At 40.2% G+C, this 15,791-nt stretch overlaps 1 protein-coding gene across 7 annotated transcripts in view; it reads left to right on the top strand.

Moving 5' to 3' along the window:
- fggy (FGGY carbohydrate kinase domain containing) overlaps positions 1–15,791 on the top strand; it is a 229,471-nt gene that overhangs the window by 21,030 nt on the left and 192,650 nt on the right. For 6 of the 7 annotated variants that reach the window (XR_010005402.1, XM_062978262.1, XM_016993203.2 and 3 more), the window contains 3 exons: positions 4,537–4,641; positions 6,575–6,786; positions 11,417–11,528. Coding sequence is in view for 6 of the 7 variants with exons in the window: in XM_062978262.1 (XP_062834332.1) it covers positions 4,635–4,641; positions 6,575–6,786; positions 11,417–11,528 (331 nt within the window). In the remaining variant the exon portion in view is untranslated. Of the gene's footprint in view, positions 1–2,970; positions 3,084–4,536; positions 4,642–6,574; positions 6,787–11,416; positions 11,529–15,791 lie in introns of those variants that run through there. The other variant, XM_062978261.1, reaches the window with a different exon arrangement.

The raw sequence follows: 15,791 nt of genomic DNA, 5'->3' as shown, positions 1-15,791 counted from the left end.
AGCTAGAGTTCAAAAACAGATGAGTTCAAAGTTTTTGCTTTTCAGGTTTCTCTATGAAAAGGGAAAGCTGAAGTGATGTGACTTAGTTCTGTGTGATCATGAGGTTCTCTGGATGACTTTGGGACCAGGATAATTTTTCAGTTGCACTTGCCACACAGGAAAGTTCTTGAAGGTAAAATTGAATCCTTGTACTAAAACTCTCAAGTACGAAAGATATGTATTTGCCACATGCTAAAGGTTTTTGCTACATGTAGCGCTGTTTGTCCTTAACATGCCTTGTTACGAAGGAGTGCAAATTTTCAGCAAAACGACCTGAAACAAAGGGATTTTTTAGAAGTTAAAAGTAAGTTACAGTGCCCAAATGATTGGAGTATGATGCTTTTGTAACATCAGTATCTGAATTTTCTTGTTAGGACTAAACACCCAGATTAATGTCCGTGAATATGGAGGTACTTACACCTCTGTGTTACTTGTGAATAGCTGATGGTTGTTGTTGTGTGCCTTCAGGTTGTTTCCAATTTATCCTATCACACTTGGCAACATTTGTTCAGAGGGGGATTTGCCTTTGCCTCTCTTAGGCTGAGAGAGTGTGACTTGCCCAAAGTCAACCAGAGGGTTTCTATGACCCAGCAGAGATTCAAACCATAGTCTCCAGAGGTATTGCCCACTGCTTCAACGGTTATGCCAGCTGGATTTATTGGTTTTCTGAATGGAGACTGAAGACCAACATCAATTTGATTTGCATGTAACTATTCCAAATAGAACTGAAATAAAGGTAATGGTAAAGGTTTCCCCTTGTCATTAAGTCTAGTCGAGTCAACACTGTGGGGTGGTGCTCATCTCTATTTCTAAGCCGAAGAGCCAGCGTTGTCTGTAGACACCTTCAAGATCATGTGGCTGGCATGACTGCATGGAGTGCCAGAGCGGTAACTAGTGATCTACTCATAGTTTTTGAACTGCTTGGTTGACAGAAGCTAGGGCTAACAACAGGAGCTCACCCCACCCAGTGGATTTGAACTGCCAGCCTTCCAGTCAGCAAATTCTGCAATTTAGCAGTTTAACCTACTGCACTACCACACCCCCTTAAATAGAACTGAACTGAAATAAATAAAAAGAAAAAATAAATAATTGCTGAATAATTGCTAATTCAGTCATAATATGCCACCTTTGAACTGTCTCCAAGGATTGTAGAAGGTGTAAAATTTCCCTGTTTTCTATAATTTTTCCTTGACTATTTTGTTTAGTTGCATTCTTACTTGTCCTTATTTTGCCATTATTTTGGTTTACTAACTTAGCTAATTAATGTTGTGTGTTTTTTTAAATTATCTGCACATTCAAATGTAAATAACAGTGGTACATAACTGATACCCAAGAAAAGGGAAGGATTTGGAACTCATATTTCTGACAGTTGATTTAAATACACCAATTTTATGAGCCATTATTCTAATATGCCTGCAGTTGCCTTGGAAGTATAATGTATCAACTTTATGGTTACAATGAAATAAAGCTTGTAAATTTAAACAGTTTTGAAAACAATGATCTTGAAAAAAATGTCATTTGACCACATAGTCTTTCCATTCATGTAAACATGAACACTAGAGAAATTTCCAATGGATTTGCTCCAAAGACATTGTTGTCTATGAAACACAGCTATTGGATTCTTTCTGATATATATGCAAAAATCCACAACCATTGCTTTCAATGCAAATATTCGTTGAGTATTCCTTACCTGGAATTCTGAAATCTGAAATACTCCAAAATTGCCCATATAAGTGACTGAAATAGTGACACTTTTGTTTTCTGATGATTCAGTGTGCATAATCATTGTTTCATGAACCAAATTATTAAAAGTATTATGTATAAAATTTCACTCAGGCTAGATATATTAAGTGCATATGCAACATAAATGAATTTTGTGTTTAGACTCAGGTTCCATTCTCAAGATATCTCATGATGTATATGCAAGTATTCTAACATTTGAAAGCAATCTGAATGTTGAAACACTTCTGGACAAAATCAGTTTTGATAATGGATACCCAACCTTAAGTTTTGTGTTATATCTGGTTATTAACTCACTTCTTTGTTACTTTGTACTATGCTGGTACTGTATTACTTGGAGAGGTTATGAATTCTCTCTCTCTCCCTTTTGCTGTGAGGTAATTGAAATTAAATCTGAAGTACGTATGTGTAGGTCCATGGTATTAAAGCAGAGGAAACTATGGTGAAACAGAGTTCGGTTACATGTCAAAACATCTCCTTTGGCTTTAATTGAATTGCACTGAGTTGTGCTGGTTTTAATTACTCTTCACTAATGTCAATCCAATATACTTATTTATTTTATTTTATTTCATATTCAAAATTGTTAGCTCCAACATAATGTTTTCTTGACTTTCTCCTCCTGTAAACATCACAAAGGTACAATGGTACCTGCAATCATGTACTGCTTCTTAGCGGGGGGTTGGACTAGATGGCCCTTGAGGTCTCTTCCAACTCTACTATTCTATGATTCTATGATATACAAAGGACAAGTCACATTGAATTAGTGTGGCTTATGATTGTACTGTCCACCACAAAACACTCTTTGCATTTGCTTTCTAGTCTCAGATCTTGATGTTTGGAACATCAGGTGCTAAAAGGGCTTTGCTGTTACAAGTCATATGGTACGCTAACACTATTTGCCAGCAATTAGATATTTTAGCAGAACCTTAGCATGCTGTTAATATGAATGTAGGATCTTAGGATATTACAGTTGCCATAAAAAATTATCGTGGTTCATTGGCAATCTTCAATAAAGGTAAATAAGTTGGATAAGAGATTTAGTGCTTCTCACTTGCAATAGATACTCTCAAGATTTATGGTATGTTCCGGTGCTTTTTGGACAATAGTCTTGGAATAAATGTTCAAATGGAATAGGCCATTTCCTTGGTGATTTTGGAACCCCTTTTTAGAATCTTGGGAGGGTTATTGGAAATCTGCATGGCAGATCTATTGTATTTAATGGAGACTGACAAAAATGAAGAAACTTGCATCCATTGAAGGACACTGCTACAGGGATGTTTGGTTAATGTCAAAATAGAATCAAGGTTAGACTCATCTAGAACACTCCTAGGGATTCTACATAATCCATAATAAAATTGATATGTCAGGCATAGCTGCCTTTGAATCCAGTTGTTTTGTTATGTGTTGGTATTGCTATACTTCTATCGAAAAGTAAGGGGGGAGGGTGGGAGACAAATCACTGGCAACTATCTCAGAAGGGAACCAGACATACCATATTCTCGGACAGCCCCAAAGCATTTTTGTGTCTTTGGATGTCTCTATTCTGTTTGTATGTTCAGTGTAAATAACACTCATAGTAGGGCATTTGGTTTTTTTTTAAATGAAAATGATTTACATACATTACTGTATTTTGCTTCTTTCATCATCATCTCAATGGGAGATAACTGGCATATTTGTTCAAGGATAAAGAGGGAAGCATGGGGTTTCCTGTGAAAACAGTTGAGTAATATCTCTGCAAATCGTTGTTTGATGAGCTATCCAAATATTTATAGTGCACTATGGACCTTTGATCACTAATATTCATTTGGAAACTAGTTCTGTCCCTTTGGAGATTCATAAAAGAAGCAATTATTTTTGTCTGTTTTTATTGTCCTCTGTTCTGTTTATCAAATATTCTCCATAGTGATCAAGGGAAAATTTTACTAACTGTCCTACTTCAAATATTGTTTTTCTCTGAATTGTAATGTCAGCAATACGAGGTGGACTCTTGTGATCCATGTGCATGTTGGCAATCCTGCTGATAACCTTTTCTTGCAATTTATTTCACCAACCGAATAATCTCAAGGTTTTATTCTCGCACTAGTTATGCCAATAAAAAGCCTTCTGTGTCTAAATGTAGTTGTTATTGTGTAGTTTTTCTGGCTTGGTGATCTGGGCACTTAAGCATCAGTCCAGAAGAGATAGGTCTTCTTGAACACAATCTGCTTTCCAGATAACTTTTTTGGATTGGATTATTCACAAATTTAGTATGTTCTCCCTAGGAATCTCTATGTCCCCAGTATGACACTGAACAATTTTTATCACAAATTAAGCATAGAGTCACATTGGATGACTTAAAAGATTCCTAGAGAGAACAATTCTTTAGGAATCTCTAGGTCCTCCAGTGTGATTCTGTGTTCTACCTCTGATAGAAGTTGACTAGGGACATGCTGGAGAACCTAGATTTTCTTAGAGAGGTGTTCTCTCAGGTAAAATAAATAGCATTTTTCACCCCCCCCCCACTTTTATGGTGGGTTCTAACATCCATGACAGTGGATGGCCTATTGTATTTCCGAATTGCTAAAGATCTGCTTGCTTAAGATCTGGCAAATAAAAAGTGTGAGCTTGATCTTCATGGTGTATCCATATGTTCCATTCTAAATCCTATACAGCAGGGTAAGGAATGTTCTAGGTTAGTTTTCCTTTATTTGTCTTGCAGTATTAATAATGCAAACATTGAAATCATCTGTTACAATATGTTGATTATTTGTCTTCTAGGAAAATTCCATTGAGGCTTCAGTTCTGAGGCATCATCACTGTCATCCTAGGGAGGAAAAAAGTCACACCGGTGCTTTCAGTGGTTTGGATTGATCCAGATGTCATGTAGGTGAAACCCCAGATGTATTATATTCTAGTAATTCTCTTAGCATCAAACAATGTTTTTATAAGGAAACTGGATTGAGTTACAAAAGTGTTTTTCTTTGGACAACCCAAAAAGCCCTTGTTAGATGTGATGCCAAGGAATAATAAATGAAAGTATAATATTTTAAAACAATTTTTTGAGTTCCATTATCGAGACTAATCTTATGTCAAAAATGTCAGAGACTGAGTCATATTCCTTAGCTGCAAGTTAGATTATTAGATGAAGAGTTAAGCAGGTGTTTTTAAAATAGAATGTCCTGGCATGTGTTTGACACAATCACAACTGTATTATGAATTTAATTTAAAGTAAAATCTGCAAGCCTGCCTCTCAGAGATGTTGTGGAAAAGTTGTGCATGAGGAACTATGTTGTGTCTCCTCTTTCAGTTCCCTAAACTCTATCTTTTACCTTTCTTCATAGCCATTTAGTGACCAGTAGAGAGTGGAGTGTATGATGGCAGTTGCTTTGCATTTGGAGATTGCATATAGTAAGACATCTCTTTAATGCCTCATCTCCACTAGTAAATGGTCAAGGAGAAATGACTTTTCCAGCTTAAATTGTGTTTTTGTTTTGTTTTCTTTTGCAGGGTGGGGTGGGATCACAGTCATTTAGATTATGTCAGTAGAGAATTGCAACCTCCGGAATGACAAAACAGACTCAGTGAAACCATAGAATCACATTGGAGGACCTAGAGCAGTGGTTCTCAGCTTGGGCCCCCCAGATATTTTTGGCTTACAACTCCCAGAAATTCCAGCCAGTTTACCATCTATTAGCATTTCTGGGAGTTGAAGGCCAAAAACATCTAGGGACCCCAGGTTGAGAATCTCTGACCTAGAGATTCCTAGAGAAACCATGTTAATCAAATCTGTGAATAATTAAATCCACAAAGGTCAACCCACAAATGTGGAGGGCTGACCATAAGATAAGTAACACTTTTCGTTGAGAGATAAAGTTCCAAGACCTTATAAAATACAAATGAGTAGGTATGTAGTTATTTGTCCAATGAAGTTATTTATCCTTCTATAAAACAGTTTACTGAAATATCAGGTGATTTTTCTTTAAAAATATTGTCATTTTTAGGTACAAATCAGTGATAAGTCAGCAGTGTAGACATCATTTTTACAGAATCTTACTGCCTATTTGATAAACACGAGCTTTCCTAGTGGTAAAAATTGGAGACAAAATACCACCTCTGACATAAATTGCATATTTATGTTTCTAAATAATATTCTCTCATAAAAACTGTTTAACCCACATAAAACATACAAAAATGTACCTTCTTGGGGAATTCTAGAGAGAAGAAGTAGTCACAATACTACATTAGCTATGAAAGGGAATTAATTCATTTGTTAACAGCCAACAAGGTTGTGCATATACATACAAAGAGATCAAATTGCTTCAAACACAATGTCTTTTGTTTGTCTAATCTGCTAGGTCAGTTTTTCATTACACCTAAATTCCAAATCTAATTTATCGGGCGTGAATGCCTAAATGGCATAGGAACATCCACTAAGGAGAAGAGTGATAATATCTTCCTGTGAGTTTTGTGTGTGACCTGTGGGAGGAAAAATTTAAAATATTATTTGTGTGACTCTAGATATTTTTGACAGCCTTACTTCCTATCTTGAATGTAATAAATATAAAGTACTTCATAGAATCATTATTGGATGACAAAAATTTATATCTTTTTTGTTGTAGTTACATCGCACTTATAGGATATTTGCCATGTGGCATAACAAAACAGTCATCAGTCACCAAACACTGTATTTTGTTAATGAGAATCCATTGTGACCCCGTGAACATGGTGACAGTGAACTACAATCATGAAATTATCAATTTTTATCTGAGTAAAGTACATTTTCAAAATCTGATGTCTATTTTCTTATCACCCAAAGGTCAGTTTAAAATGAAAAGTGAGAACCTGGAAGCAGTAAATTACTATGTTGGAATTGATGTTGGCACAGCTAGCGTCCGTGCGGCTTTGGTAGACCAGTTTGGGACAGTGGTGGCTTATGCAGACCAGCCAATTCAAATTTGGGCACCACATCCAGACCACTATGAGCAATCCTCGGATGACATCTGGGCTGCGTGCTGTGCAGTCACAAAGGTACAGACATTAGACATAGACACTGAATGCCACAGTTTGTGATGAACTTGACTAATGAGAACGGACAAGCCTCTGTTCTGTTTATCACATTGAGCTGCTTTCTCTCATATGAATAATACAAGATTAAGGGTGGGAGCGGGTGGGGGCTAATTTGTGAATTTTACCAGCCAATTTTCTGTCTGTTTCTAATTTCTGGAAATCTGGGTTTCTTGATTCCAGATGCAACCATGTAAGGGGCAAACTGTCATGATCAAAGTTTAACAGCAGCTTCTGAGATTTATGCCTTATACCAAACACAGCTACATTGTTTTCTCATATGTATGTCTACTGTTGCTTACAGTTGTTTACTATGTGCTCCTTCTAAAATGAAATATAACAAAATCCTACTGAAAAAAATGAGTGAACTTGACTTGCGTCTCTTTTTAATTTAGGCAACAAAATGGACAATAATGTTTAAGTTTTAAAATCCAGGAACACAATACTGAGTAGTGCTCAGTCTTTCCAGTGGGAGAAAATGATCAAATCTTATTTATGGTAACACTCAGAAACAAATGTCAATTGCCATATTGACCTCATGCATAGGTTGAGGGCCACTTTTGAGGCCAATGTTTTGACATTTGATGTGGCCCATGATTAAGTGTCTCAGGTCCCATCTATACTGCCATATAATTCAGTTTCTGAATGCAGATTGTTTGCTTTAAACTGGATTATATGGCAGTGTAGACTCAGGCCTCAAAAAGGGCAGAAATAGCATATTATGGCGAGAGTAGAGGGAGCTAGTGCTTTTTGGAGGTCCTGAAACAGACTAAGCTCTTGCCTTCTGCCATTCTGCTCAAAGAATGGCATGTTTCCTTTTTTTGGATAAAATGTTAAGATACAATATTTACATTGACCAATTGATAAGTTGCCCCATGTTTTTGGGGTCAGTTTTTTTCAAAAAAAAATCTAGACTCATACTTACATGAGTGTATACAGTATCTGTCTTTTTTACATTCATAGAATGAAATAATGCAAATAACGGTTCATCATATTTTCTTTTGTGCAGATATTAGAGTGCCCCTCACTATTTCTCATTTGAGGTATAGAAAGGCACTCTTTTATGCTGGTATAAGTTCTTCTTTTGGGTCTTAGAACTATAATTCTAAGGAATTACTTTTGGAAAATAACATTGGAGATGGTGAGGTATCCTTATAAGAAAGCTGAAATTTAACCAAGAGTTTAGTATTTTTTAAAAAAGCAGTCAAGATGTTCTGTTTCCTGAGTTCCATTAGTTAATCAAGAATTGCTCTTTGGATCTCTGTGTGAATAGCCTGACCTTGATTGGCAGCAAGCATCAGGCTAGGGAGCCCTTTAACAGTTGACAAAAAGCTCTGGGCTTGGGCAACTCAATGTTTGGAGGCTTGCTCTCTTTAAATATGTATGAGATGCCTGGTAATTCGTCGTTGGACAGTTCACTGTTCTCTTGTTATTGATCAGCCTTTTCAAACATTAATGAGCCACGCTCTACAGTGAGTGTCTTAAAGGAGACAGAGGGATATGGGTTGGGCCTGGAGCAATTGCTGTATAGATAATGAAACAGAATATTCTCCTTCATCTCACATTTAATTGCTTCTTCAATCTAATTTTTATTTAAGTTTTCTAACATACCTAAGCAGCAGTGGCTAAATCCAATTTTTAATGCCAACCTGAGCAAACTTACTGGACCAATGAGGGTTTTTGTAAGTATTGACTTACCGAGTCCTCATGTGATATAATGGATCTAGTTTGAATTGGTTTTGCCTTAGGCACCTATATAAAAAGTGATGTATGTAAAACTAGGCTTGCTCAGAATGGTGACTTTCACTTTAAAGCTGTTTTGTTTACTGTGAAGAAATGTTTTAATATATATGTGTGTGTGTGTGTGTACTTTCTTGAAAATAATGACATAAAATCTTTCTAAAATCCCATTTAGCAAGACCTTTGCTTGGCTGATTCAATGCTTCTATTAGTAGCTACCTCTGAGGCATTATGTCGGGGAAGAGATTATTTTTTTCCCATAGTGGCTGGAATATAATAAACTTATAAGTCACATCATGTCTGACTAGTCTTGTCGAATTAACTAGTACCTGAATATATTTAACAAGTTTAATTAAATTAAGATGAATTATTGGGACCTATGTATATTTATGAGAATGCCGATTAGTTTTCATCTTCAGAGAAAGTGAAAACCTGAGTAAACATTTGATTGAATGGATTTTCACAAGCCACCTGTTTAAGAAGGATTTAAAAACAACTACTTTTTCTTATAGAAGAAGTGGCAACCAGAGTTTATCTTTACTTAAAGGAAGCTGTCAAAGACGTTTGACTGAAACTGAACTTCAGGTGCTAGTCAGAGTAGATGACAGTGAGGCAGAGAGATGCACCAGCTGACCTATGGTTCATCAACACTGTAAAATCCATGCAGTTTTCCACCACTTTAACGGCTGTGGCTCAATGCTGTGGAATCCTTGGATTTGTAATTTGGTAAGGTACAGTAGAGTCTCACTTATCCAACATAAATGGGCCGGCAGAATGTTGGATAAGCAAATATGTTGGATAATAAGGAGGGATTAAGGAAAAGCCTATTAAACATCAAATTAGGTTGTGATTTTACAAATTAAGCACCAAAACATCATGTTATACAACAAATTTGACAGAAAAAGTAGTTCAATATGCAGTAATGTTATGTTGTAATGACTGTATTTACGAATTTAGCACCAAAATATCATGATGTATTGAAAACATTGACTACAAAAATGCGTTGGATAATCCAGAACGTTGGATAAGCGAGTGTTGGATAAGTGAGACTCTACTGTACCAGCTCTATTTGGTAAAGAAGACTTTGTAAAACTACAGCCCCCATGGTTCCATAGCATTGACCCATGATGGTTAAAGAGGTGTCAAATTGTATTAATTCTACAGTAAAGATGTACCTTTAGGATGGATCTACACTGATGACTTATCCTAGGGCAGATCTAGCTTGACAAATGCCCCAGGATGGTTTACACCTCTTTCCTGCATCCTTTCCCCTGCCCTTGCAGAGTAGGAGGGAGTTTTGGGTATCCACCCTTACCATCCCTCTTGCATTCTCTTTGTGGTGGTGGCCAGTGGATACACAAGCTTTTCTGTGCAAGTGGCAGCCCAGGGAATGTTTTGTTTGGTGACATTTTAGTTTGATTCAAAAGCAGTCTGAACAGAGACTTCTGAAAATTAGGTTGCTCATAAGAGCAATCCTGTTAATGTCTATCCTTAAGAAAATTTGATTGAATTCAGTGGAGCTTACTTTGAATCCGCGAGACGGGGTGAGCTCCTGTCTGTCAACTCTAGTTTCCCATGCGAGGACATGAGTGAAGCCCCTCGCAGGATGGTAACACATCCGGGCTTCCCCTGAGGATGTCTTTAAAGACGGCTAAGTCTCTCACACTAGAAGCGACTTCAAGTATGTTTTCAATTTGCTTCTGACATGATAAAAAACAAACAAACAAACTTCCATATAAATTAAAATAGAATTATGTTTTATCGTGGGTATATTCCAGCCTGGATTAGAATACAGTTTCTTACAAAAAAAAATGAAATGTGATCCTCCCTTTCAGGATTTAACTATTAAGTAGTTCTGCTCATTGAAGTAATTGTTAACAAGTGTTGATTAAGGAGCCCTGGTGGCGAAGTGTGTTAAAGCACTGAGCTGCTGAACTTGCAGACTAAAAGGTTGCAGGTTCAAACCCCAGGAGCGGCCTGAGCAGCCGCTGTTAGCTCCAGCTTCTGCCAACCTAACAGTTCGAAAACATGCCAATGTGAGTAGATCAATAGGTACCGCTCTGGCGGGAAGGTAACGGTAACGGCGCTCCATGCAGTCATGCCGGCCACATGACCTTGGAGGTGTCTACGGACAACGCCGGCTCTTTGGCTTAGAAATGGAGATGAGCACCAACCTCCAGAGTCAGACATGACTGGACTTACCGTCAGGGGAAACCTTTACTTACCTAAGTGTTGATTTGCTAATGTAGATCCCAGGGATTCAGTGGGCCTACTCTAGTTGGGACTAACAATTGATCGTTAATACTGTTAAGCACTAACTTGAAATAATTGTTTTCAGGATTTACTTGCTTTTCAATTGGGAATCTGTTAATATTAAAATTGCTGCTTACCTTGAGGTTTCCCATACCTTTGCATTTACTTTTCTCATGCAAGCCCTATTTTTGTTAATGCTTAACAAATTTTCATGATAATCTCAATTTGTAAAGTTCAAAACAACCCACTGATGATTGAGGGAGGCCTTATATACTTTTATTTGCATGGCCACAAAAATATTGTAGATAGCTTCACTGGGAACGTTTTGCTGTCTGAGACTTCAGAGAACTGTTCTAATCAAAATAGCCAATACAAGACTAGCTGGACCAGTAGTTTGAAATGGTGTACATCATATGAAATTGCAAATGCTTTTCTGCTCTCATGTACATAAGAAGTGCTTAAGGAAAGGAAACACTGTTTTAAAAATGAGTAATCATATAACTATCCAAAGCACTTCTTTCTCTTTAGATATCCCTCTATGTTGTTACTTCTGCTGTTGTTGTTGTGTCACATGTCATATGTCATTTTTCATATCCTGCAGAAAGTCATCCACGGGATCAATATTTCCCAGATTCGAGGACTTGGTTTCGATGCTACCTGTTCTCTTGTTGTCTTGGATAGCCATTTCCGGCCCTTGGCAGTCAACACTGAAGGTGAGACCTTCAATCATAAGAAGTGCAGTGTTAAAAAGTAGTTTAAAAATGATATGCTTTAGGGCAGAGATGAAATTAAAATGGGGAAAGCTTCAACCAGAAAAGCAGAATTAGCACACCTTTATGATACATCCTACATTAGTTTATGTGAGATGCTTTGCATCCAATCAGTTAATTCTTTCATTGAGCCAGAATTGCCACCAGATTTCCACATTCATCTGCAGCTATTAGTTATATGTCTGGTCCAAGGCCTATACTTCTTTTGAAAGAGCTGTTTCCAGCTCTTTCGCATTCCAGAAAGTCACCCAACACTGGATGGTAAGTTTGCTCCTCTTTATGCACAGAGACAATAAGGAAGTGATAGGGCTTCTGCGAGGAGAAGATGGGGTTATGGTGACAGGGGACAGGGAAATGGCAGAACTACTTAACGCCTTCTTTGCCTCAGTCTTCTCACAAAAAGAAAGCCATCTTCAACCTCAGCAACATGGAATGGATGAAGGATTAAGGTAAATCCAACCCAAAATAGAGAAACAAGTTGTCCAGGAACACCTGGCTGCTTTAAATGAATTAAAGTCCCCAAAGCCAGATCATGTCAGGACCCAGGCTGCAGAGCACCAATAACCATACACAGAGGCCAGAATCTATCTAATATCTTTATTGTGGAAATATATAAAGTTAATAAAAACAAGTGTAGAAAATAGTCCAGAAGCAGACCTTTCAGGAAAGGTCAAAATTAGTCCAAAGAAACAATGTCCAATATGAAATATTAAGGTCCAAAGTTGTAATCCAGTAACCGAAACACTCACTTTGCCAAGCAAAGTGAGGGGAGATGACAAGGTCCTTTAGTCCATGAAACTTAAGCAAGGCTAGGAAGTAAACCTGATTCTTGGATCACTAGGCTTAATTCAAGGCAATAAGAAACGAGGAGCAAGAACAGGATCCATGGCAAATTCGTGGCGAGGTCCGGAAGGCAAGGCAAGGTCCGTGGAGCAAGGCAAGGTCCTGGGAAGCAAGGCAAGGCTGGAAACGGGAGCAAAGGACTTGGACGCGGGAGTAGCGCAGTCCACACACAACCTACTCCTGAAGCAGACGAATGGACTCCGCAAGATTCCTACGTGGGCAAAACACCTAAATAGGGTCTCGTTTTCCCGCCAAAGAACAATTCTCTGGGGAACCAGAACCGAAAGCCCTTCTCTGTGTCCAGATGCATGACTCCCTAAAGTTTCCCATGGGAAGCAGACTTAATCAGCTGAATGCCTGGCAGCAATCCTAGCGCTCCTGCGAGACGCCTCTTGAGCGCCTTTCTGTTGTTTATAATAATCACAGCGAGAAAATGGGGGAGATTTCGGCTCAAGGCTTGTTTGGCAGACTTCTGGAAGGCAAATCTCCTGCAGGTGCAAGGGCTCCAATTCTGGCTGAAAAAGCTCCAATTCTGGCTGAAACGGTGGGAAACCTAAGTTTTCCTCTTCATCTGTCTCAACAGTGCTGGGAATGGGACTACATGGCCCATGAGTCATCACACTATCCCCCTCCTCAAGGCCCCTCTCCAAAATGGGCCCTCTTCCCAAGGTGCGGGGCCGCGGCTTGGCGGGGTAGGCCTGGTGGAAGCGGCGGACTAAGTCGGGGGCATGGACCGTGGAAGCGTCTTCCCAAGAGCGTTCCTCAGGGCCAAACCCCACCCAGTCAATGAGACACTGAAGGCGGCGGTGGTGGAAGCGAGAATCCAAAATGTCCTGAACCTCGAATTCCTCCTCCCCGTCCACCAAAACAGGAGTGGGGGCCGGCCGGTCTGCATCAGGGTACACACCTTCCGCCGGAAGGAGCAGGGAGCGATGAAACACTGGATGAATGCGCATGGAGCGCGGAAGTTGAAGTTTGAAAGTCACGGGGTTAAGTTGCGCCACCACTGGATAAGGACCAATGAAACGGGCATCTAGCTTCCGGCAGGGACGGTGGGAGGGCAAAAAGCGAGTGGACAGAAGAACCCGGTCTCCTACCTTGATCTCGGGGCCCGGCTGGCGATGTTTGTCAGCGTGACGTTTATAGTCCTCCTTGGCTTGGTCTAGTTGCTGGAGCAAAAGTTGTTGCACCGCTGTGAGTTCTTGCAGCCAGTCCTCTGCTGCGGGAACTTCTGAGGTTTCAATGACAGGAGGGAAGAAACGTGGATGAAATCCGTAGTTTGCAAAGAACGGGGTTTCTTTAGTTGAAGCCTGGACACCATTGTTGTAGGCAAACTCCGACAGCGGCAACAGGGAAGCCCAATTGTCCTGCTGATAGTTTACATAACAGCGAAGGTATTGTTCCAAGTTGGCATTGGTGCGCTCAGTTTGCCCATCCGTTTGGGGATGGTGAGCTGAAGATAAACGAGAGTCTATGCCCAATAGTTTTTGTAGTGCTTTCCAGAAACGAGAGGTGAATTGAGACCCACGGTCTGTGACCAAACTCTTGGGCAAACCATGTAATCTGAAAACATGCTGAAGGAATAAATCTGCAGTCTCTTTGGCCGTGGGGAGGCCATCGCAGGGAATGAAATGGGCTAACTTGGTAAAAAGGTCCACCACCACTAGGATCGTGGTGAATCCAAGGGAAGGTGGTAGGTCAGTGATAAAATCCGCAGAAATTATTTCCCATGGACGAGATGGAGTAGGAAGGGGATGCAGTAGCCCTGAGGGCTTCTCCCTTCTTGTCTTGGAACGCTGGCATACCGGGCAGGTATTGACATATTTTTCCACATCCTTGCGGATCTTGGGCCACCAGAAATCTCTTAGGATCAAATGCATGGTTTTAAATAATCCGAAATGCCCTGCTGGCTTGCAATCATGACACAGACGAAGTGCCTTTTCCCTGCCCGGTCCTGGAGGGATGTAGACGTGATTTCTATAGCAAAGCAACCCATCCTTAAGCGAGAAGGGAAAATGTAGTCCTTGGCGAAGTTGGTCTTGAGCCCAGGCATCCGCCTGTTGACTGGCCCTGATTTCCTGAGCGCAAAGTGGCCCTGGAGTAGAGGAAGTAGATTCAATTGGAGTGGATTTGGTGTTCCCCACTGTGAGCGTGGCAAAGTTCTCGGGCTGCAGTAATTGGGATTCAAAGGTCTCTCTGCGCCCTGCAGCATATTCTGGTTTCCGTGATAGAGCATCTGCTTGCTTGGTCTGAGCTGGGTTTACATAATAGATCTGGAAGTCAAAACGCTCAAAGAATAAAGCCCAGCGCTGCTGCCTCTGATTTAACTTGCGGGCAGTTCTTAGATGTTCTAGATTCCGATGATCAGTATGGACCTCAATGGGAAATTTGGCCCCTTCTAACCAATGTCTCCAAGTTTCAAAGGCTGCCTTTATGGCCAAAAGTTCTTTTTCCCAAATAGTGTAATTTCTCTCTGGGGCTGTTAGTTGACGGGAGTAAAAAGCACAAGGGTGAAGATGATCTCCCACTGGTTACAAGAGTACAGCCCCAATTGCCACATCGGAGGCGTCAGCCTGCACAACAAAAGGGGTTTTAGGATCTGGGTGCTGGAGGATTGGCTGGGACGTGAATAATGTCTTTAGTTGCTGGAACCCTTTCTCTGCTTGCTCCGTCCAGCGGAAAGGCTGTTTCCCACGGATGCAGCTGGTGATTGGATCAGACCAGCGGGCAAAGTCTGGAATGAACTTGCGGTAATAGTTCGCGAACCCCAAGAAACGCTGCACCTCTTTCTTGTTGGTTGGCGCCCGCCATTCCAGTACTGCTGAAACCTTTGCCGGGTCCATGGAGAGCCCTAGTGGCGAGACACGGTATCCCAGGAAATCTACCTCTTGTAGATCAAAAGCGCATTTTTCCAGCTTGGCATAAAGTCCATGATCCCGCAATCGTTGTAACACCATTCTGACGTGGTTCTCATGTTCTGATTGTGATCTAGAAAACACCAAAAAATCGTCCAAGTAGATGATCAAGAACCGATCTAGATAATCCTGAAAGATATCATTGACAAAATGCTGGAACATTGCGGGAGCTCCACATAAACCGAAATTCATGACCAGGGACTCGAATAATCCGAATTTAGTCTGGAAGGCGGTTTTCCACTCGTCCCCCTCCCTGATGCGAACTAGATTATAAGCCCCCCGAAGATCCAGCTTGGTGTAAACCTTGGCCCCTCGAAGCCGGTCTAATAGGTCCGAGATCAAAGGCAGGGGATAGCGGTTCCGCTTAGTGATATTGTTCAATGCTCTATAGTCCACCACCAAGCGTAGGTCCCCCGACTTCTTTTTCACAAACATCACTGGGGAAGCG

This window comes from Anolis carolinensis, chromosome 4, assembly GCF_035594765.1.
Source record: "Anolis carolinensis isolate JA03-04 chromosome 4, rAnoCar3.1.pri, whole genome shotgun sequence".
Lineage (NCBI taxonomy): Eukaryota > Metazoa > Chordata > Lepidosauria > Squamata > Dactyloidae > Anolis > Anolis carolinensis.
This window is presented reverse-complemented; position numbering and strand designations above follow the sequence as displayed.